This window comes from Haliaeetus albicilla, chromosome 7 (genome assembly GCF_947461875.1).
Source record: "Haliaeetus albicilla chromosome 7, bHalAlb1.1, whole genome shotgun sequence".
In the NCBI taxonomy this organism is placed as follows: Eukaryota; Metazoa; Chordata; class Aves; order Accipitriformes; family Accipitridae; genus Haliaeetus; species Haliaeetus albicilla.
The window spans coordinates 26,720,754-26,745,351 of NC_091489.1; the positions used below are offsets into that span (position 1 = coordinate 26,720,754).

General features: G+C 36.6%; 1 protein-coding gene across 4 annotated transcripts in view; it reads right to left on the reverse strand.

Moving 5' to 3' along the window:
- WDPCP (WD repeat containing planar cell polarity effector) overlaps positions 1–24,598 on the reverse strand; it is a 159,825-nt gene that overhangs the window by 91,379 nt on the left and 43,848 nt on the right. For all 4 annotated transcript variants that reach the window (XR_011325437.1, XM_069787458.1, XM_069787456.1 and 1 more), the window contains exons 3-8: positions 16,461–16,545; positions 14,700–14,744; positions 13,615–13,665; positions 11,046–11,116; positions 10,737–10,796; positions 1,408–1,522 (exon numbers count right to left, since the gene is read on the reverse strand). Coding sequence is in view for 3 of the 4 variants with exons in the window: in XM_069787458.1 (XP_069643559.1) it covers positions 1,408–1,522; positions 10,737–10,796; positions 11,046–11,116; positions 13,615–13,665; positions 14,700–14,744; positions 16,461–16,521 (403 nt within the window). In the remaining variant the exon portion in view is untranslated. The remainder of the gene's footprint in view (positions 1–1,407; positions 1,523–10,736; positions 10,797–11,045; positions 11,117–13,614; positions 13,666–14,699; positions 14,745–16,460; positions 16,546–24,598) is intronic.

The following is a 24,598-nucleotide window of genomic DNA, read 5'->3' on the forward strand; positions in this document are numbered from 1 at the left end:
GCAGTTCTATTTCACCTTCAGATGTGGGTATTACCAAACATGGAGGTTTAAGAAATACTTGAATAAGTGAAAAGAAGGACAAACCATTATATAATGTTATTTATAGCAGTTGGAGTGGTATAACTGTAGGAAAACAGTTGCTTTATTATTGCTTTAGTTGTAAGCTTTTCTAGTTAGCAGTATTTTTAAAAAAAAATTTTATTTCTATGACATATTAAGCCAATGTAAGGCAAGATATGTATAATTTAATTATATATATTTATATATTTTTTTTAAAAGACAGAGTATTCTATATAAGTTCTGCAAACAACTTCAATTTGGGTATAACCTTAGCTTCCATGCTTTCCTACTTTTTGTCACTGAAAGTATGAAATCCTCCCTCTGGAAACAGAGGGCAGAAAAATCTGAGATGGAATTAGTAGTCTAGTAACTTAAGTCAAGAGTGAAAAAAAGGAGTCAAGACATTAAATGTGTTCTATGCTCTCTGATTGAAAAAAAATTAGGTTAGGGTTAAATTTTTTGATACTGAAGATTCTACTAACATAGTTATATTAATGTTATTTTTCAAGACTAAACTACAATATATTGATAAGAAAGGATCAGAGCGACACAGTATTGCAGGTTTCTTAAAGAACCAGGCCAATATTCAATAGATGCTTGGGTATGGAAGAAAATACATCATTAAAGATCAAAGCTAAATCTAGCATATATTCTTATTAAAAGGACATGATTTGGGTCTACTTTTTAAGAATTTGGAAGATAATGAACATGTAATTTGGCTCGCACCAGAATTCCATATTCTTGATCATGCAGATGCCAAGACACCTGGTTGAGTTCTCAGTGGAGTTCTGCAGAAACACATTGAAAAAGCTATAGTCGTATTATAAAGCTGTTGAAAAGAGGTACATTTTCATAAATTTTCTTCTGCATTAAACTAAAACTTCATTTTTAGCAGTCATTACTTAATAACAATAGTGAGATTGTGGAAATCTAGAAACTAAATCAGAACACTTCCACATAACTAATGTTATCCAGCCTTTTCTAATAAGTAAATATTTTAATAATAACTATCCCATGTAATTAATCAGTTGGCTAATGTTTAGTTCTGTCCCATTTTCCCACTTATGAAATAAACATGACAAGTTCAAATGGCATGTTCACAGTGATTAAAACTTGTAAGAAACTGAATTTTAGAAACCCATTCAGTATTTGACAAGCCTCAAAACTCTGATGTCAAATATTATTCTTAAAGTGTTCTTAGTCCTGAGGGTTGTAACTATGGCATTACATGCAATTACTTGTTGTGTTTGCAAGTCCCCAGTGGCAATAATTAGTCTACCTGTTGACATACTGTTTCTCTACTCTATTGTTAATGTAGGCAATTGATTTGCACGTGGGTGTAATTACCATCACTGATGGTGTCGGAGATGAGCTTCCCCACCAGGGTCCTGTCAATCACCACTTTCTCCAGCTGCGGCCCAGAAAGGCTTAGGGACACCAATATACCTGAGTGAAAGAGGAGCTACATCCAAATAGTGAGAAAACAAGAATCAAGAATCATTAATAAAGTGAAACGTTCCAAGGTACATATTAGCAGCTGTCCATTACACAGTAATCTAATTTTCAAAATTACAAAAAGGACTTATCATTGATGTGAAGATGTCTTACGATGACTTTGAAAGCTTTTTCAATGAAAGAGATGTAATATGACACTGAATAACATGGGTACAAGAATTACAACTGCTGAACACTTGAAGAAGATGCATGCTAAGTCCCCAAATGTTGCATAAAATGTACTAATTAGTTTGTCAAAAACAGAGATCAAAATTCTGTCCTGAATGAGTAAAGGGATGATGCTGATCACTCTATCATCCATGGACCTGGTTTTTTCTGTATAAAATAACTGCATAGCCTGCATGAAAAAACATATAAAGTTAGGCTTCATGTAATTTTATATTAGTATCACAGGTTAAAACCAGCACCTTTTTGCTATCCTTGTTATTTCTGATCATTCATATATTGCTTAACTTAAATAATGGTGCCCTACCACAGTGAGCTCCTAATAAATACATATACTCCTTGGCATAAGGTTATAGATGTCTCTCTTAGAAAGAAGGAAGTTAAACCATTAGACAGAATAGTCAGAGGCTTATTTCAGAGTTAACAATATTTCTGCCTAATTAATCTCATTTAAATGATACATATCATCTTGAAGACTAAGTCCCAGTATTTATCAGCATCTTCGGATGCGTATCTTGTATGAGAGAATGTTCAGTGGGAGGAGTTATGAAAATCATTTCTTTTTGCATAATTAAACGACTAAACTTAGTCATTTTCTGAATGCAACTACTACAGCAAAGAAATTCAGGAAATAAAACCCATAAAATTCCCTGCTCCATTGTGAGTTGACCTCACTTTGCAAATTACTCCAGTAGCAGGAGTATACAAAAAGCTTTATTAGAGAGATATTGTTTTCTTAATAACACGGTAAAAGACAAAGTCAGGGGTTTATAAAAAAATTTATGACCATATTAATTGTTTAATTCATTGCCAAACTTGACTTCTGAAGAAACCTTGATGTAAAAACAGTGAAAAAATCACTACTGTGACTTTGATCTTCTCATGCAGTACTGAAAACACAAGAGTATTTTAATTCATCTTCCAGTGCCACCTCTGATCCTGCAAGCTCCTGGATTAGATGACCTCAGTGTATAAGTTAAAGAAGTTTCACACCAGCTCTCATTCCTGCTACATGGCAGCAGTTCTGAAGGACTCATTCTGGCAGCTAGGTTCATCTCCCTCTAATCAGTAAAATAAAATAAATAAAATCATTATTTGTTCAGCAGAGGCTATACTAGCCCCAGACTTGCTGAACAATCTTTTCTGCCAAAAGAATCCTTGGTGGAAAGACCATTGCAGAAAAGTACAGAGGGCTCACCAAAGGCCAGAAATCTGGGACTCCAGCTCTTACTTCTACCTAGCAGCAGATTTTTAAAGAAATCTCTCTGCTTTTAAAAAACTTATTACTAGAGAAATTCTTGCTCTTGTAGTAGAATTTGGCAGAAAAATATCTGTTTTATGCTAGAACTGTGAGACAAGCACAGCTGCAATACACTTTTTAGAACAACACACTGGTACATAAATACCAGGCAAACTTTCTTGCAGTGAGATCTACTAGATTGTATAGTAAATAAAAAGTAGGGACAGGAATGGTGTGATCTAATTGAGCTTGCCTCTTGTGCAATGCTCTACTCCCAGTAATTTAGCTATGAAAACTCTCAGTTATACATATATTGCTGTATTACTATAGCTCTGTGCTCTCTGCAGCAAAGAACAGGACAAGTATATTTAAATAAACTACCTTCTTGCCCTGAGTAACATCTTTAACCAACATTTTTCCAATCTATCTTCCTGTCACTTCACAGTAGTTTGAAAATAAATTCTAGTGACATCTGAAATAGAAACAAAAAATATCTGTGATGTGAAATGGATTTTTTTAAGAACAAATGATCATTTCCCATCCTGCCAAAATCTAACCATGCATGCGTTTGATAAATATACATATAGTCAATGTTTCAATATTCCCTGTCATGACAGATGTCCTTTAAGGTTTTGTTCTAGTAAAAATGTTAGACACAGTTATATGCATGCAGCTTTTATTACGATCTTTCAAAACTTCAATTTATCCTTATGTTGAAGTTAGATTAGATAAAATCACAATTTATTTCCAATTTGATAATGTTAAGTCCAGCAAGGTTTGACTACGGTTAGCTATAATTGTCCAAAGAACCTAACTGAAAAAGTGAGGGTTGAAACCCAGAAGTTGACAAACTATGATGCAAGCAATGATCAATCAAAATTACATAAATACTTTAGAAAGATTAGTTGTAAATTACTGAATGAGTATCAGCCTGCCAGAGAAAAGTAAACCACCCCAAATCCTTCAGTGTTAGGTGCCAACAAGAGAGCTGGTGCAGTCATATAAATAAACTCTCCAACTTGTGTCTTCCACAACACCTTTGCTTGGGAGCTATGTTCTTCCCTCAGAAGATGTTACTGTAATGGTAGGTTGTTCCCATGCTTCCTTTCCCTGCAGGGAGTGAGAAGAACAAGCTGGAGCTCACCTGGGAGAAAAACTTAAGTGAATCAGAAGTCTGTTTGCAGCCTCTAAGTTTACCTGACAGAGTAGGGATATGTATCACCCATTCAGGTAAAGAGGAGAGGCAAAACACAGGAAAAAATGTGTTTTGATCTGTAGATGGTCAATGATCTTTAATGACTGCATTATGTAATGGGGCCACATGCTTGTCTTTCTGCTGACATCTAATATGTCCATCCACTGTGCTGTATAGAGACATGCTTGCCAACTCGGCTTGAGAGGAACAAATACGGTTAGGATTCTTTAACTCTTAAATGTTACAGGGTGTAAATTCACTTTATGCCTATATGTTCATTTCCTGATAATGGCATAAATCACACCTGTTACAGAGCTAGAATAGAAATCTATGAAAACTGCTCCAGTGTATGATGACAAGACATTTATATAAATATAAAATATTGTGCTAATGGGTGTGCTTTGCTTTACATCTATGAAGCTAGTTACTAAACCAATGCTATGTATTTTCAATATTGCATAGATCTCTCTCTGTGCTATCTGTATGGCATGATAGAATGACAGAAAGTAGATAAAAATAATATATTTCCATGGCTTTTATTGTTTCTCCCATTGTGCTCCCTCCTCCTTTATTTTTACAGTAAAACATTCTTTCCTATTATTTTCCACAGAAGTTTGAGATATTTGGGCAAAATTTAAATTTTAATTTAACAAATTTTTGCTATAATAACTTACCATGGTTGGTAAGATACCTGTGCTCCACAGGTTTAAGTCCTTCCCTCTAGGAATTTTAGAATCTAAATTTAAAAAGTAAGTCAGAGACCTTACACACTATATGGCCATGTGAGGTCAGTATTTCTTCCACCTCCCTTTAAAAATCCCTTGGATTAGAATGGGGGCTTTTTTAAAAATAGTTCTTAAAGTTTACCATTAAATACAAGCAGTTATTTAAATAAAGCAGGGAAGTGGCTGAGTCACCATCCCTGGAGGTATTTAAAAGACGCATAGATATGGCACTTAGGGACATGGTTTAGTGGTGGACTTGGTAGAGTTAGGTTAATGGTTGGACTCAATGATCGTACGGTCTTTTCCAACCTAAATGATTCTATGATTCTATGATTCTGTATTATCTTTCATCAAAAATATTCTGCAAAAGAGAAAATATTTGTATGGTCAAATTGAAACTTCACTATTTCAATTCCTTCCCACTGTGTAGTCTATGCAAAGACTGTTACATGATAATAAAATTTAGGTGCTGTTATACATAAGCTTGCATAGTTAAGCTCCTATTTTGGTGGATGGGAGCAGTCCAATCATAAGCACAAATGAATATAAAGCAAATGGGGAAGACTGCAAACTTGGCTTGAATACAGATACACAGTGATCCAACTCCCAAAAGTACTGCTCAAGGGAATTGCCCATCATTGCTAAGGAATAAAGCAAATGTAAGAGGCATTATTTACACAAGACACGAAGTCATTCCATCTAACAGATATCAAATTAGGGAAAGAAACTCACAATCATGAAACACATCACAAATTTTTCAGACTGAAGTACTGCAATGTGAAAAACAGAAATTAGAAGGGTCATCTCTACAGCTTTAACAGTCTCAAGGTGTTCCTAAACAAAATACGACAGCATGACTTCATACCTATTGGAAGAATAGGCATAGCCTTTGTACTTGAACATAGTCCAAGTAAAATGTTTGGGCATTTGGCCATTCAACACGCTGGGAAGAGATGGCCACTTAATTTCTGTGTTACTGAGAAGTTGAATGTGAAGACTTTGATAGAAGGAATTATGCACTTTATGTGCCAAAATTGGTTCTCCAATGAGCAAGAAAAACATAAGAAGGAGCAGAGGATACTCAGGGGAAGACTTAGGCCTTCCCTTCCCCAACCGCAAAGTGCTCCAATATGTATTTGAGTTACCTTTTATTAAGCAAAGGGCTTCAGTACAGGCTCATGACTTACGGACTTCAGTAGAACTTAAGCATGTACTTAAGTGGATTCCTTTATCCTTGGAAGCCTTAGCCCTTGACTTCTCATTCATGCAGCTTAGCTGCTTATCAGCCCTTCTACCTAAAAAGATACCTGCAGAGCAAAGCCAGGATTTGCTTCTATCTGATTAAAATTGGAAGAGAAGGAAAATATGCCTGTAAAAAATATTGCTGCAAACTGTTTTCCCTTACAGAACCCAACTGACAAAGGAATATGCAAAAGGAGAGGAGAACTGCAAAGCATTTCTTGTTCAAGCAGGTTCCCAGGGTTTTTCCCCACCTCTTCATTCCAGATTGCTTTCTTAGCCACCCTACTGTAATTACTCTGTTGCATGCCTTATTACAGATGAAGTTACTGTTGTTACACGTTACTGTTTCACAATAATCAATGCATTTGTACTTCTCGCTCTAAATCTCTAAAACCACACAACACATTAATGGTTGTGATCAAAAGCAACCAAAAGAATTTGATGAGGGTAGTGTTCCTCTTAGTAACTGGTGATGGGTACTAGCTTCTCATGTATTCTAGCCAGAATGTCTTGATTTTGATATCAGACGTGCTGCTGTATGTCACCACATATCTTGCTAAATCAGTTTGCCTATGGGCATTGTAGTTGATACAACAAGCCATGTCAGCAAATATTGTTGTGTATCTCAATTCAGAATCCAGTTCTAAGTATGTCAATGATGGTAACACAAAAACCATCCATATACATATGTAAATTGCAACACAAATCAAATTAAATCAAATCAAAGTAATTTAGCAAAGAATATATAAATCTTTTTCATTAGCAGGCAACAGATATGATTCACAGGTAGTGCTTGGCTTTTATACAATAAAATAATTCAGTGTTGGCATGTGTTTAAATCTACATCGTAATGCAAATGTAAAACTAAAAAAAGTTGGAAATCAAATGTTTCGGCTAGATCTCATTGATTTTTACTACCTTATATTGTAAAACTACACCTGAACCAATGGCATCATTTCATAGGATTGATTTCGTGGTTTTGTGGCAAAACTTAAAAGCATTCCAAAGAATTAGAGAAGGAGACCAAGAAGAAGGGAAGCAGCCAGAACTGAGTTGAGTAAACTCAACAATATTGATAAAATTAATTCCTTAGGTTATTACTCCTTGGCAAGGAAAGCCGAGGAGTAAATTGTTTATTCAATTACAAACAATACAGTGGCATCTTATTGTAAAGACTTCTTTTTTTCTGTCATCCTTCTTTTATGGTCTATTTATTTTCCTTTGACATCAGCTAACTGAAGATTACAGGATTGTTTCAGCAACTCATCACAGGTCATTAAAGTTGGGGCTCAGAAGTACCATACAGAAATGATGTACGTTCAGATCCTATCGGAACAAGTAGGAACAGAGCTAAAGAAAAGACCTTAAGTCCTTTAGGGCTCAACTAAGCTCTTTTAAATAGGAGAGCAAGCTCCTTGACAAAAATCCCTGTACAGTCTAGGTTATGTTTACATGAACTGGCACATGATCTATTTCAGAAGCTTTAAGCAGTACTAGAATGTGTACTTAGGACTGCAAAAATAAAGGTCAATGGATTTTTCTTGGCAATGGACAAGGAAGTAAAGATGAAACTTCTAATGCACTGATTGTATAAAAAAAAGTAATAGGGTAAATTCTGATGTATAAAATGAAACATTAAGAAAGGTAGAAAGCTGGGCCAGCATTGTAGTAGTTCTAGGCAAACTCATATAGAAGAGCCAATTTTGAGAAATACTTTCATACAATGGGTAAGATAATCTGCATGCAAACTAACTAGATTTTTCATTGAGGCATATGCATGAAGTCTAATTGGTCATTTACACACAAAGAGTTAACATGACAGCACACTCATTTTTAGCAGATGCATGCTTAAATTTATAGCCCCCAATTTTTGCCTGTGGGCTAGTCAGAAGCTGGAAGTGCTCAAGGAAGCAGTGAGGGATTAGGAACAGCAATGTTTAGGTTCCAGAAGGTACACTAGCAGCAGTGCTATGCTTGTTTTTCACAAAATCAGAGGGAAATCATACTACTTTCTTAAATGATAGTCTTGTTATCATTGTATCACCTTTCAGATTTTTTTCCAGTTTTCTGTCTTACTAAAGGTACAAGAGCCACAGAGTTTTTGGATAGCACATTGTTATTACAACACAAAGGGAACTCTTCCTGGTTCAGCTAAAGATACGGCAGATTCAAATACACAGAACATTTGTTGAAAAACACGATGGCTGTTGAGTTAAATGTTAATTTCTATAAATGAATTTATTTGACATTGTATTGCTACTAAAAAAAACCCAAAGAGCTAAAAAAAAATATACTATAATTAAACAGTGTACTCAGATTTATCCCAAATCACTGAAAATTATGACAGAGTAATTCACTACATGCTCTCCATGCTGTTTTTCTGACATGTTGCTTTCTATCACACTTGAAAGTTAATGCAAACGTGGACTCTTCTTTTTCCACTAGCAGCTGCTCTGGTATCCATCCAAAGTAGCATGTGAATACAGTAGTGCTATGACATAGATCACACCATTATGTGATAAACGCTTTCTGCTGAAACAGTTCATTAGTCTCCTACTTAGAACTAAAAATTAAATGTAAAACATCTTTTCCAGAAGCTTCAGAACATTTGTACCAAAAAGGGAGAGTCCAGATATTCCTGCAAAATGCTCAAAGAAAAACAAACCATTTGACATAAAAATTGATAGAAGATGGCTTTTCTGTTCTAGACTCTCCCAGATTATTCATTTTTCTCTGTTTTATTTTCATTTGTTGGAGAGCTTATATTTTCAGGAAGACAGAAAGTGGAATAATAGAATTGTTTTGGCAGAACATTCTAAACCCTGTTGGAGACTTCAATTATCAGCCATTATTATATAAAAAAAAACATTTTGTTTTGTGATTGAGAAACCAAAAGCAGAATTTAAGGAGAGATAAATTGCTATGATTTTTATCTATAACTTTAACTCTAGCTATGTCATAAGCTAAGTACTATCACTTATGCTCTGACTACACAAGCCATCTAAAAAGCTCTAAAAAAATACTCAATTTATCAAGCTACCCCTTTACATGATTCAATCCAATATAGAGCCAGACCTAATATACTAAGACAAAAACATCCATCTCTTTTCTTTCCCATCTTCTACAAGAAATAAGTAAAATTGTATTTGTCTCCTTTTTGTTTATGTAAGCCTGAAACTACTTAGAGAATGCTTAGTCAAAAAAAAAACTTTTATACAGAATTGATAGTCAACCAAAGGTGTTAAATTATAAAGGCAGGACAATCAAATTTTGGCAAGAAGTTCACTGTTCCACAGTATGTATTGGTAAGGAATGCAGGTGGATGCAGATAGATGTGAGGGGAAGGAAAATGATAGAGGGAGAATGGACAGGGAAAAAAAATGAAGAGACAGCAAATTGGGAAGCTGATGAATACACTCATGGCTAATTGACTCAGGATTTCTTAACCAAATTCCTTTCCTAATCAGAACAATAATAACAGAAAAAAAAAGAGTCGTTTAAATTAGTATACAACTAATACTTAAATCAGTGATAGAAGATCAACATTCACAGATATTTACTATGTAATCTGTACATGAATAATATACATTTCCTACCTGTAAGATCTGATAGGCAAATGTAGCTTAGACAATAATGTCTTTATTATTGATACAAAAAGACTATATACTACTTGGCATGTCAGGTATTTAAAAATTTCGCTATACTTAAAGACATTTCTGGAATTTCAGCTGTATAACATTCAAATATTTAATATTATTCCTGCTGACACACATTTGGAACTCCTTGAATTAGAAGAAAAAAATTATGACTCTGAAAAAACATAGAAGTTAGAAGACAAAAATTTCTTTTTAGGAATGGTATTAGTAATATTTATAAGTATTCCCCATGCCAAAGCAGTTTCAAATATGATGCACATTCCTCATGAAAAATGAAGACTGCAGAAACTTGTAAAATACATATTTTTTCAGAACAAGCTCATGATTAAGGAGCTAGAGCATGTAACATGTTCAGATCTCCCACCTACCCTACTGTTCTGTGTTAACAAGGATGCGACAAGCTGTTTCTTGTACACAATATGTGGAACTTACATAGACAGAGAACATAGCTACATGTGCCACATGTCACAATATCTTTTGTACCATAACTTGATTAACGATCTAGCTGGTTTAGAATTATAGCTTCCCTCCCATATTACACAAGTACAAAGATTTGCGACAGACATGTAAATAATTAAGATATAAAAATGTAATATAACATAGATTCCCCACCTGTCTATATATTTTAACTGCTCCCTTAGCCTGCTATTTTGAAGTACAGGATGCTTTCAGTTTCCCCAAATAATAATAATAATCTCACAGAATCGGGGTCCTTTAATGTAATTTTTCTTGTTCATAAAAACCATTTTTTTGTTTTGTAGCATTTATTTCATGTTAGAAATTTAAATAAACACAATCTAGGTAATAAGAGCCCATACATTAAAAAAAACCCAATTATTTTCTGTGTTAGTTAAGTTTTTAACACTATTGCATCAATCACTGAATGGCTGTTCGGCTCCACTGGCTGAACATTGCAAAAGCTTGTCAAAACATTTTACCTGACAGATATGTTTGTTCTTCCATTTGCTCAGCATACATTGACTGTTTTGCATTAAGTCCTAAAGGACAACAGAAAACAGAGAGTGGAGTTGGCAGTATACATTGTCACTATCAGTTAACACACTTCTGATTTTCAAGTTTATAGATGAAATATGCCACACAAAGATGCAGCTGTTTTAGAACAGCCCACCAGACAAAGCACATTTATCATCACTGGGAGAGTTGGATCTTTATGAAAATTAAAGCTGTTGAAAGAGGTTTGAAAACCGGATTATATGTTGCTGTACTTGAAACTTTCTGAAACATACCTCTACATCCTTGAGTGTATCTCGCAGTTTGTCTGGTCGCTTGTTTTTCAGTATCCAAGGATAATCTCGAGCTGGCAAATAAAAGTAAAAACCAAAAAAGATAGAGAAATATGTATACATAGGCAACTATATAAGTATGTGTGCATATATATATGCATGCGTGTGTGTGTACAAACATACATTTATATACAATAAAAAAAAAGTTCTTCAAGTTGAGCTTCCTTTTCTGTACAAAGACAAAACTAAGATTTCTAGGAGTTACCTTAAACGTAAAATTTACCTATAACTGAAAGGAAATGGCTATGGTTTCTATTGGTTTCTATTGTCAAATGATACCCTTTTGAAAGGTTCTGTCATATGAACAGTTAGCATGAAATATCCACACTGACTATGACTTCACCATGGCAATTGTGTACACAGCTCTCAGGATGTAGCATCTAACCCACCTGCTAAGCACTTGCAATGAGAAAGCATCTCACATTCAGTATGTTAACTCAGATTCAAGTTATCAAACCCTAAACAGATACTATTCTTTTGAACTAGCATTTCATTGCCTAATTTCAAAAAGCAGGCACTAACGTGTCTGCAAAATATATATGCATGAATATATGCATATATAGAGGTATTAACAACAGGTAATTGTGAACGCCATAACTTATATTATGGAGTATAGTTATTTATAGGGTTCGTTCTTGAAAATTTGGTCTGAAGAATCTGCCAAGTCAAGCAAACAAGAAACTGCATGACTGCTACAGTCCTTTAACAAATTTATTAATGTTCAGCAAACTATTTTGAAAATTCTGGCCTAATACACTAATCCTGAAACCAGGAGGCAAGGCTTCCTCTGGAATTGCTAGCAATTCGATTGTTTCATCGCTGAGAATCAGGCCCTAATAACTTGTGAAATTTTATCATTTAAAAGTGAGGAGTTTTCTGTTCATAAGTATACAATAAAAACCATGAGAAACTAGAACACATTGTCTTTTAAAATCTAGCCTATTTAAAGGAAACCTGATGAAAAGTTTTGAGCTCCAAGCTGTCAGTTTGTATGCCAACTTCCAGACTGAATGACTTAACAGTTGTGTTTAAACCTTCCTGCAAAAAGGAGCTTACAATAGAAGTGCTATAGAGTGAAAAAATGAAGGATTTCATATATCAACAAAAGAGCACACCAACATACAACTTCTCTTTGTATTTTCTTGGACTGAAGCCAATGTTGGTGGAACTGTTATGATAATATTAATTAGACATGTAAGATCACATTTTCAATGGGTGCCTTCATAAATACTGGAATATTTATCCACATATGCAAAATGGGAAATTGCCTGTACAGATACCAAACTACATACACAAATCAGCAGCTGTGAATAAAGTTACCCAGTACTCCTCTTTAAGAAATGTGCCATACATTGCTTTGTGCCTAGGCCACCCCTGTATTTACAGCAACAAGGTGCAGTAGCTTGTGTTCCTTTTGCATGTCACACGTATAAAAGATAACAGTTGGGGCTTCTGTATAATGGGGTTTATCTGGGCCTGCTTCTCTTTTCATACAGGCAGTGCCTGTAAGATAATGCTACGCAGAGCACAAGGGATGTAAATCCATTATGCTCCTCCCTAGTTATAACCCTTTCTCACCTCCCCACCTTTACAGAGCTGTATTGATTCTGCCTGACACACAACCCTCCACAGTGGGTGTAGATTTACCACATGGCTGTGTGCACCTTTATATCCATCCCCAGCGAGGCTTCAACCTGCTCCAAACACACCTTATGGTGTTGAAAATAACTTATCCTTTTGGAACACATTTTGCCTTCAAACGCACGCACAATTCCACATGAATTTTCATTACGATAAGATAAAATGTTAAGGCAATTCTTACAGTATATATATTACTTTGTGAAGTCGTCTAAAAACCAATTAGATTTTTCAGAGTTGTCATTCATTAGTGAATGCTCTGAGCAATAATAACTATATAGGAGCTGTAAAACTTGAGCTAAAGAAAAGTTGTACTAATATAAAAATCTTTACCTGTCACAGTACTGCTCTGTGGTAGCATAAACTGAAATTGCTTTTAACTAGATAATGCAGGAACAGCGTAAATGTTTCAAAACTAAAAGTGTTCTATGAAGGCAGCTGATTATTAACCTGGAATTTTATTTTGGCTGAAAGTATTTTAGTTATAATTTTCAGTTTTGAGGCAGTTGGTATTTCAATTCAAGAGCTGATTGGGAAAATGTTTATTGCTCATCTGCTAAGTAAAATTCATACGAAAAAATCTGGATTGTGATTATTTTTGTGATTCCTCTTGGCAATGAATTTGAGAAGCAATACACACTACCATGCTTAGTGGCACAGAAAAGGCCAGATTGCAAATATACCAGGAAGGAGTAACTACAACTTTTCGATGGTTTTGTGCTGTGTAGTTCTGTGACCGACTGTCCTGGATGGCATATCCAGAAAGTTACACTGGAAGCAGTCTGAGGTTATTTTAATGCTTTTCCAGGGGCATCACCAATCCAAATTAATAATTTGGTTTTACTGTAACAAGAAATTCAGAAAACGTCCTTACAGTCTGCTAGCTTTTGCTTCTCTTCTAAGTAACCGTGCTTCATCTGTGATGCTAAAGGCAAGAAAGGATGAAAAGATGAATGATAATCCTTACGACTGCTGTCAGCAAGTACTAATATTAGAGAGAAGATTCATACAGTTTGATAAAGCACAGAAATTTACAAAACATTAAGACGGCCCTGATGTTTTCACCTCGTCAGTCAGATATCTTAAATTTGCAGTGAAAGAAAGGCTTATGCAGCCCAACAGGTGGGCCGGCGTTACTGAGCCTCCGATCTCACCAGATAGCGACGCGAGCTGCAGCCGAGCCCAGCAGAGAAGCGGAGTCAGTCTGTCAGCAAGGGCTGCGCGGAGGCAGCGCGTTAACCACGGAACTCAGCCCACGGGATGCCCGCACAAGCCTCCGCTCCAACCTGGCCGCAAAGAGGAAGTAACTCTAGCCGAGCAGACCTCTTGGCCCATCGTGAAACTTCTGGGATTAACAGGATTAATCAGATAAAGAAAATTGATCGTTCACTCTGAAATGGCCATTTCAGACGCCCGGCGGGGAGGCGGGAGGCCGGGGCGGGCACTCCCGCGCGCTCGCGCTGCCCCCTGCTGGGACTCCGGCAAACACCCGCCTACGGCGGCGGCGGCGGCGGCGGCGGCCCGAGCCTCCGGTCCCACCGAGCCTCCGGTCCCACCGAGCCTCCGGCCCCACCGAGCCTCCCTCCGGCCCCACCGAGCCTCCCTCCGGCCCCACCGCCCCTCACCGCGGCGCCGGTGCGCTGCGGCAGGGGACGGGGCTGGGGAGGATATCCACGTGTAGGAATTCAGAGTATGAAATCCCACTGAGGTTTCCAGCGGCATACAGGCTGCTTTTACGTAAATATCTTTCCAATTTTTTTCTTCTGTGGAATAAAAAGTTTTCAAATGTGCTGACGAGACTCGGGAGAGAGACTCTCTGTGCTTCCTTGCTCTACAGAAATACAGGGGCATGTATTAAGAAGAAATTCAAAGTTGCACTTTTCAGAGCAAGCAGCCGGTGTCAAAGATTGAATGTTTGGAAGTTTTGTTCAGTTTTAGTTATGGTTATTTATACTTTACCTGGCTCTTTCTTGTCATAGTACTGGTGGATCCCAATATCTTCATCTGTACAATGTAAACATATTTAATTATGATTGTGACACTGGAAACAAAACACAACCTAGCAAGCCAAGTTCAGCATCTCAATTTTTGCTAGCTGGAGCAGAGTGTTAGGTGCTAAAACACGCGCGATGGTGGAAAAACTACAGCATGTAGTCTGAGTACTGGTAGGACTTTCAAAAGCCAGCAAGCAAGGGCTGAAGGAGAATGGGGCAGGTCCTTACATTTATTTGGCACTCTCATGTCCTTCACATACACTTTCATTCTCTTCCAGCTGACAACATGCAAAAGTATTTTTACCACCTTCCTAATTAGCATCTTTTGTGTTCTTTCACAAGGAAAGGTAAGGATCACGGTGAAAAGCATACCTTAGAATAACTTAAAATGTTTTCTGATGACTGACACAGCTGAGCTAAAGACAACAGGATTTTTTTTAAGATTCATGAACTCACAAAGTTGCCCTTTCAAAGGATCCAATATTCTAAATCTATAGGTATTATTGTCTGCCTGGTTTCCATGGCACTGAAATGTGGATGTTTCAGGTACATTGGGACTGCAAGCCATAACAGCCAGCTCCTGATGTGGCTGACTGGTAAATACTTAGGTGTGCCATGGCAAGCTCCACCAAGTAGATCTAAGTATGGTTTCAAGTTGCACTGTTTTAAAATAACCAGTTTGACACCGCATCTGTCTCCTTCTGAACTCAGACAAGGATATACCATGGGGAGAAATTCCTTACATGGAAGAACGCAGGAAGGCACTGCAATGAGCAGGTAGCTTTTAAAACAAGACAGCAGTCCTCCCTTCTGCCTCAGAATCAGAATGATGTTTGTAGGGAATGAATAAATGGACAAAGAGGAAGCAAGAAGGTCAAAGGTGGAAACTAGGCAGAGTAGGCCACAGTACACCTTTAATTACAATAAATCACAACTGTGTGTTGACTTAAACCATCAGAGTTTTCTAGGAAATACAGCTTTTGACTTTTTTGTATTATTGTTGTTACAGAACAGTTCTCACACGAAGGTAGTATGCCAAGACATATTGAGACTGTATTTGAATAATAACATTCAACTGAATATTCATTCGTATTCAATTGAATTGTCAATAATATTCAAAATAATATTTCAACAAAAGTATTGTACACTACAATTGGCATAAATAATATTTTGATATGGCCCACTTAAAAACCAGTGGGGTTTTTTTTAGATTATATTTTAGCAATAGCAAGGCAAGACGAATAAAGGTAATTTCTACACGGCTAGTAATTAGTTACGTGTCTCCTGGAACAATCAATTAATAAGATAAATATATCCTTGTAAGTACAAAATTTCAAGTAATCATGCAAAATACTCAGAACATGCAGTAATTTTTTATTTTCATGCTAAGTACAAATCACAATGCCTCTGCATATCACTAGACTATAGATCTTCATTCACCCAAACTAGGTATTAAACTGAAGCTTACAGTCAAGTAGGCCACAGCTTCCTGAAAAGGAAAATGCATCCAATTAAATATAATCTTAACATTTTTTAATTGAAAGGATGCTCCAGTTCTATGACAAGATAAGCAAAGAAGCTGACCAAGTTCAAACATTGTATTGCTGCCTAGTTTTCTTTCTCCTAAGTATAAAAACCACTTCATTTGGGTATTCAGAATTTTGTATCAGTTTAATATTCATCAACAAGCTTTGCTGTTTTGTTTTAGTAATAGGTAACAGCTCACCTTTAATATGTAAGTTAGTCCTCAAAGACCACAGAAACATCTCAGTCAGGCAGAAAGACATCTGGTGGCAGATGGAGCCTTAGCACTATCAAAAGAAGGAAAGACATTGCATGAGCAAATTAATTACCCTCTATCACCAGTGAAACTGCAAGTATTTTGGAAACAAAGTGCTAGAAGAACCTAGCACCGATGACATTTTGTTATATGTAAGTTGTAGTTTTCGAGCACAATAAAATGAATAATGCATGGGAAAGAATAGGGCAAGAAATGTATATATGTCTATAGATACATCATATACAGAGACAGATCAACATTTGTTTAAATTTACAGTTGCTCTCACTAAAGTAAATAACTTTGTGCTTGATGCTTCTCATATACACGTTATAATCTATTTTTACTATATGGTTATTGCCTTGACACATGCAAAAGTGAAGCAATTACTTAAAGATCTGGCTTAGGAGAATTTGACTTTTAGGCCAAATTTTTTAAACACTGTACATTGGTAAGAAACAGGTTTGAACACATGATATTTGCAGACATTAGTTATAGTGCTAAATATTAAAAAAAGATGTCTTTCTAAATAAAAATGAGCACTTACACTAAATCAATTAAAACAGACAAAACAACAGATGTGAAGCATATAAAATATATCAATTGAAATATTATGTACCTTGACTACAGTTATAAGCTGTTTTCTGTGGTTTTTTGAACAATCCATCTGAATATTCCCACTAGAGGATGTGTTGGGTTTCAAAGGAGCACTGGGAATCTTCTGAGACGCAGTAACCAACAGACTTCCCTAGGTTATTTCCTGCAGTGGTGTAGTTATAAGTGGGCCATCAGACCAATTACTTTCACTTATTTCACTAAACCCAAGATTCCATTGAAAGCTGGACTCAGAAGGGACGTTTACACAAACACAGCACCCTTAAGAACCACTGTTGGTATGGTACTGTACTTGAACTTTTTTTCTTTTTTTGAAGTGGACTCTTCATTTCCTTTCCATTAGTGCCATCTAGATAATGAATCAATTACAAGATGATTGCAGAATTCCTGTCACACAGAGTATCAGGCATTTACATCAAGAGTGCTATGATGAAAAATACGTGCAAGAATCTCAGGTAGCATCAAGGAAGCTATCATAGTCCTAGCAGAGGTATGAGACCTTGAGGTATGATCATTCAAGCTAATATGTATGTTTTGATGCACTGCCTAATCCACTGAAATAGCACCAAGTGAAAATAGCATTTTCTTTACACTGATCCCCAAATGTATAAAAAGTCTTGCTGACTTACTAAATCCCATAGTTCTATCAAAAAAGAGCAAAAAGTAAAAGCTCACAACTCGCATCTAGTAAATGGAATATACTTTCATCTTGGGCGAGAATGAGGTTTGGAAAAAAATGCAAGATTAGTAGCATGGTGGTCTGTTGAACATGGGAACCATTTTTTGTATAAATACGGATGAGGGCAGCCCCTCTTTTTCCATGTGGACTACACTAAAAGGAGATTGTACATTATAATTTTATTTGTTTTCTCTTTTTTTACTTTCTTACTTTAGCAAGTGAAACAAAACTTGCATTCCCCAAGGCCCATAGATCCTGGATTAGAATCTCTCACTAATAGGAAGTCATTGAATTGAGTGAACTTCTCAAAATCCTATCATGGTTTGACTAAAAAAAAAACTACAAACCTTTGATTGGCAGATGATCTGTTCAGCTGGAGAGGAGGCACATCTGCCCAGAAGACAATGTAAGACTAGGAGACTTTGGCATGACAAATAATCTAACATAAGTTCCCCAAATTACTCCAAAGCTCCTGTATGTAGGCTCCACGGGCCTTTTTATTTGTGTCCTCCTATTGAATATAAAGCTATCCGATCATGTTTTAATGCTGCTGTGTGCCTTCCAAACTGACAGATCAGAGAAGACTTTCAAGTCCTTACTTTTTTGTTGAGTGTCAGAGACACAGAGGGAACTCTCCAAAAAACAGAAGCAAGCTTTCAAATGAGCACTAAATACTCAGTGTCCAAGAGACATTCTTTTAAAAAATTTGCCCTCAAAAATGAGAGAAAGTTTGTAAGAAAATGTTAAAAACCCAGACTTCTAAAGAACTGCAGTTCAGTTCTGCACTGAATGACCTAGGTGAAGCAAAGTTCTCCACATATCTAAAAAGGGAATAGAGATTTTGTCAATTAATCTAATCTTGAGTTTAGCTTTTTGCTTCTCCCTTTCTTTGGACTCTGAGCACTCACAAACCAGCTAATTATTTGAATGCTGGTTACTGTTGTGTCAGTGAGAATGGACATCTGCCCAAAAAATACTGGTCCAGTCTAACAATACTCTAATCTGAAATACCTTCTGATTAGTTAATAGTCTACAGGAGAAAAAAAAAAAAAAAGAGAGAGAGAATATTTGCTTCTGTAACAAAATATGGCATTGTAAAGTCTGAATATTTTGTTCAGAGGAATTATTCTTTCTTGTTCCTTTTGAAGGAATACAAACCAACTTTAAGAGTTATGCAGCTACATCTCACCATTTACCACATCATTATATTCCAGCACAATGGTGATGAGGATGATGAAGATGATGACAAAAAAGGGATCTTTCTGTATTTGAAAAGTGCCTCTCAGTATTTACAATGTCCTTTAACTACATGAGCTAGGCCCTGCTATTGCAAAGAGGTAGGTATGAAAAAATATAAAAATTCCTCCCATTGAGCTTTAAGGACTCCATCCCTCCCTCTTTAAAATTGATTAGGATTTGGCAAAAATGGGATAAAATACCTCTACTGTTAAGGTAAAACTGGCATTCAATTTCTGGCTCATGCAACACTGATTGTCTGCTTTCACAATATCTCCACAAACAATAGGCAGGGATATTTTGATGGTTGTAAAGGCTTACTGACAAATGGAGATGTTCTGCAATGGTTAGCCTGCTCCATTACCTATGTTAGGAGTGCTTTGTTTAAAAAAAATTCTCAGTTTAGTAAATCTTTGCTTAACTACTAATAGAGAAAATAACTATTTGGCCACTTCGTAACATCAACAAATGCTGAAATTGATTTCTAGGGTCCACTCCAACACCTTCAATATGGCTGCTGTCATGCCAAATAATTAGGAACTATGCACTGCATGAGTGATTCAGGGCACTGATATTGTATTTCTCCTCTTTCCATACAGTTACCTGGGAGAGTGGGGTGCTTGTGAAAGGCAATGCCCAGCTCCTGAGGTGAGTGCATCCCAAGAACATGGACCTCTGAAAACGTGTTAGGAGCAATGTAGAGCTAGAGAATAGGAAATGCTGACTACAACAGACCATCTGAACTTTGTAGTTTACATGCCAGAGGCATGGCTTGGTGTCACAACACTATCCCAAGAGCCCCTCTAAGAGTAAATCCTTTAACTGCCAGGCTGCAGGACAGCATTTGATGACCATCTGCCTATTCCATTGAAGGTCAGCCAGCGCGCTCCCAGAAATCCAGCATTCCTAGCGAAAGAGTGATAAACAAGGGGGATGCCCTCCAAAATATCGCTGTAGTTTGGGGGACACTCCTAGGAGCAGAAACAAGGTAAAATACAAAGGTAGTCTGAAAGCAGGTACCTCTATGCCACAGCAAAGTTACAAAGCTACTGCAATAACATGTATACATGTACTAGATGAGGTGCTTCAGATGTGGGTTTGGGCAGACATTGTAGGACAAAATGCCCAAACAAAAGAAAATGCTGCAGAATCCATTTTCACTACTCACATGGTATCAGACTTTCTTGGCAAAAAATACTATACTGGGAACTATTCTATAAGAATCAGCACAGGCCACCCTTTTGTCTTCTCCTACTCCAGACTGCTTTCATGATCTACGGGTCTAATTTTTTTTAAAAAAAAAGAAAAACATAATAGCCACAATGGACTCTAATTCAGAAAAATACATAATTTTTTGTTTGACTTTGGATTAATTACACAATAGCTCTACTAGCTATAGATTCCAGAACAGATCACCCTTGACCTTAGTTCTGCCTCCCTTCCTCCACCCCTCCAATGTTAACATCCTATCTCTGGCATCACTACAGTTCATTCCCAATGTCTGATTTGTAACTCAGACATCAAATGTTCAACAAACAAGGTAAGACATCAAGTCATCCTACAACTTATTGTATGTTTCTGTGATATAATATTTGAAGCAGAAATCATTGGCTGTTTTTTCTTCCTCTTCATGACCAATTTCTCCTTCACCAAGGAGAGAAACTCCCTGCAGCACAGATATGCTTCACAAATGCAATATTTGACTCTGTAAGATAAAGTTTAGATCGAACTATGTGCATTAGATCAGTAGCTACTTGCTGTATGCTTTAAATTGATACAATTTCTTTCTGTAAAGCATGTAAAATAAAATTTTAAAGATACTATCTTTTACATTTTTAGCTACATCAACTTAAAATTTATTGTAATTATTCATTTAAAAATAGACCAGTAAAAATTTCTCAGTCATGCTCCCATAGATAATAATTGCAAAATATTCTCCCTATCTTACAAGATAGGCTTCTACTTTTTACAGTTGTATGTATAGCCTGTTTGATACATAATAAACACATACAGAAATAGAGTCAGTAAAATCATGAGAATTTGTAAAACTTCATTTTGTATTCTGGCATTAAGCAGAAACAATCCACATTCTTCCTTCACATGTACAATTTATTCCACCAAAAGTCAGCAGCACAGCAATTAAAGGAAACTGCTAAATTTCTATATGTATATTAATAGTTTTAATTTGGTTTCTTAAGAAAAGAAACACACTGCCTGTGTGTCAGTCTAACCTTTTTACATTTTTAATCCATTGATCAAGCTAATCTAATCTTCCAATTTGTTTTCTCAGAAAAGAAATTCTCAAAAACAAGTAATTCCTGCAAATGCTGTGCAAATCTGCAGGTGGACACAAGGAAAGATTGTCTTAGTACTAGAACTGAGGGACATGTAGAGATAGCTCAGGCCCTAATCACATTTCTTGGTGAAATCTGTAGATCTATCCCAGTCAGAACATGTTGTTTCTTGCTAGGCTGGAAGACCTAACAAAGAGGGTATAGCCTATGGAAGACAGTGGTGGTATGGTGGCCATGAGTGCTGCAGACATGGGGAGGAACTGGACAGGAGAGGGGAAAGAAAGGGTGGCAAGTTGTAGGGAAAAGTGCGGGGGGTCTGAGACTGCAGTGTATGGGGGAAAGGAGGCAGGTGTGGGGATTGTGAAGAGCTTATATTGTATATACTGGCTATACCACTACCACGTAAGAGGCAAGCACAAAGCACACGTCAGCTGGGCAGAGGAAGATCATTGGAAATTCTTTAGTTCGGCTGCTTGGTGAACGAATTGCCATATAGACATTGCCAAATGTAGTTGTTTCTCACTAATGGATACAAGTGAGTAAGCAGGCTGCTTCTCATCTGTGACACTGGCCCAAATGTTTAGAGCAAATCATGCAAATAGGTATGTGTGAATAGCTTCTTGCTCCTGTGTAGAAATCTAGTGACTATAGGAGTCCGATCAGGTTTTAAGACCTTGGCTCAATGGGTCCATTGGTAAGATCAGCTCTGAGTTTTTAGCCACAATACTTCTAAATTTCACAAATGTTTCAATTTAAGACATTGTAGAAATAGCACAGAATGGCATAATTTTGATTTGGTTAGAAGTTAAATGGGTGCAAAGATAGCATTCTGATTTACCCTCCCACTGTGCAATCCTTTCTTTGCATTGCACAGGTTAGCAATTCTACCACCTATGCAGAAAATAAGCTATTCTCACTTCATTCTTAAATGTTTCATTCATTTAATTGTGGAAATTTAACTTAATTTTCTGATAAGTAGAGGTTCTAGTCTTCATCTTTCACTTTGCATTGGAAAAGTCTGAGATGCATGTATTGTAAATAGAAGCTCTGCAGTGCACAAAAAATGGCACTCAGGGTTGGAGTCCCATTTACACTAAGACTGTGGTTAACCACAGTTAACCACACTGTTAACCACAACAGTGAACGCTGTTCTGTCATTCAAGATCAGATCAAAAATGCCGTGGCTACAAAAAGCAAAAGACTGAGCTGATAAAATTTGCATCAAATGGGTTACTAATTCTTCTGTAATGGCAAATGCAAGCTGGCTTTGGTAGTGCCCATTCTTTCTGCTTTGTTGGCACCCATGACTATACCTCTTGCAGCTGACCCACTGGTATCCCACCAACACTCCTCTGCTTCCCGATACCTCTGCTTCCAGATCATCATTGCAGTATGTCACCTCTCCCTTCATAAGCAGGCTTGGGCTCATCTTCTTTTTCTTTTTTTTCCTCTTTCTTAGATGCTTGGTGAACTGAGACCCCTCCTCACCTGCAGCTACTTTTTCTGAGCCTAGGTCAGCCCCTCCTCACAGCTACTACTCCTGGGACTGAAACTCCTTGCCTAAGGTCTTTGCTATCTTTAATAGCACAGCAGGCTTTATTCTTACCTTTATTTACTTCTCTTTTAAGTCCCTTTTCCACTGAGAAAAGAAGTGTAAATTTTGTAGTACAAATGAAAATCATGTCCCCTGTCCATAAGGCCAACCTCTGATTTTAAGTAGAAATACAGGCATGCCTTTATAAATCTACTCAGTGCATAATAATTCATATTATAATATTGGTTTACGAATATTTTCAGCTAACACAAGTAACAAGTTGTTCAATTATCATAAACCTTAAGTTCTAGGCAAATATTTACTGTTGCTATATTATTCTAGACAAATATTTACTGTTGCTACTTTCTTTCTCTTCAATGCTACTTTCTTGCTCTTCAGACTTCCATGACTCAGAATATTTTTGCCAAACACATGAATGAAGCACATTCTTTTCCTTATTCTAACCTCCCCAATCTAAATAGGAAAACTATTTTGTAGATGGGTGAACAACACACAAGAGCACTCTGTATTGAAATACACAGTGAAGCTTCTATTGTAAGAAAGGCCTAAATATGGCTTGCAGAATAATCACTGAAAGGAAATACATTATCTGATAACTCAAGAATTCTGGCATGAAAATTATACATTGTAAATTTATTCCCATATGCTGTGAAGTTGTATCATGCTCCCTTGAATTAGTGAGGTTTGTTTTATTGTTTTGTGAGTTTGAAAATAATCCTTTTTTTGCAATGACAGTTATATTTACCGAGTTTTCATATTTTAAGATATTTACATATTTAACTGTAAAATATATATATAGATCCTTAAGAACATTAAGACTATCTGACACATACTAAGAACACTGAAATTCTGTAAATGCTGTAAAACAGAACAAACATTTTATCTCCAGTTGATATCAATTAAGATGACTTCTTGCACAATTATCTTGGGCTTAATATATTTATACTCAACTATTTTAACTGCATTCAAAATGTTGAGGCCCTGATCTTGCAACTGGTTCTGCAGTGATGGTCTCCTTGCCACCATGGCAAAGCTCATAGTAGGCTCATATCATTAAACAGTAACCATAAAAAACTGCCACCAGACTTAATTTATATTAATATTAAGCACCAGCATTTGATATATTATTTTAAAACAGATTAGTTGTATGTGGGCAAAAAGCCATGCAGGCCATTGTTCAGGATGTGAATTGCTGGCTGAGACACAGCTGTCCAGTTCATACTCTGAGCTCCAAACTAAAACTCTATCTAGTAGATAGAGGGTGCTGAAGTTCAAGGACACGTGCAAAAACACTACAGGAAATCTATTGGGGGTAACTTGTTGCCACCTAATTGCGTGTTCCTGTGTTAAAACCGAGGCGAGGCACAATTTTTGCTGCATTGTCACCCAAGTAAATGACAGGATCAGAAACTAAATTCTTGCCTACTGCCCAAACCACACTACCATCTCCACTACCTTCAGAAACATATTTCCAATACCTATTATTGGTACACTCTTTTGAAAGACAGCTATTGATTAACTGAACAGATAATAAGGTTAACAATAGTGAAGTAGAATGAATTTGAGGGAGCTAATGCCATTTGTCAAGAAGATACTTAGTTTATGTAGCAGCCATGCCTCTGACAACATTAACGAAGCTAGGAATCATTCTCCAGTTGATACTGCAGGCAAGTAACACAATCTATAACAACACTCTGGCAGAGTCGGT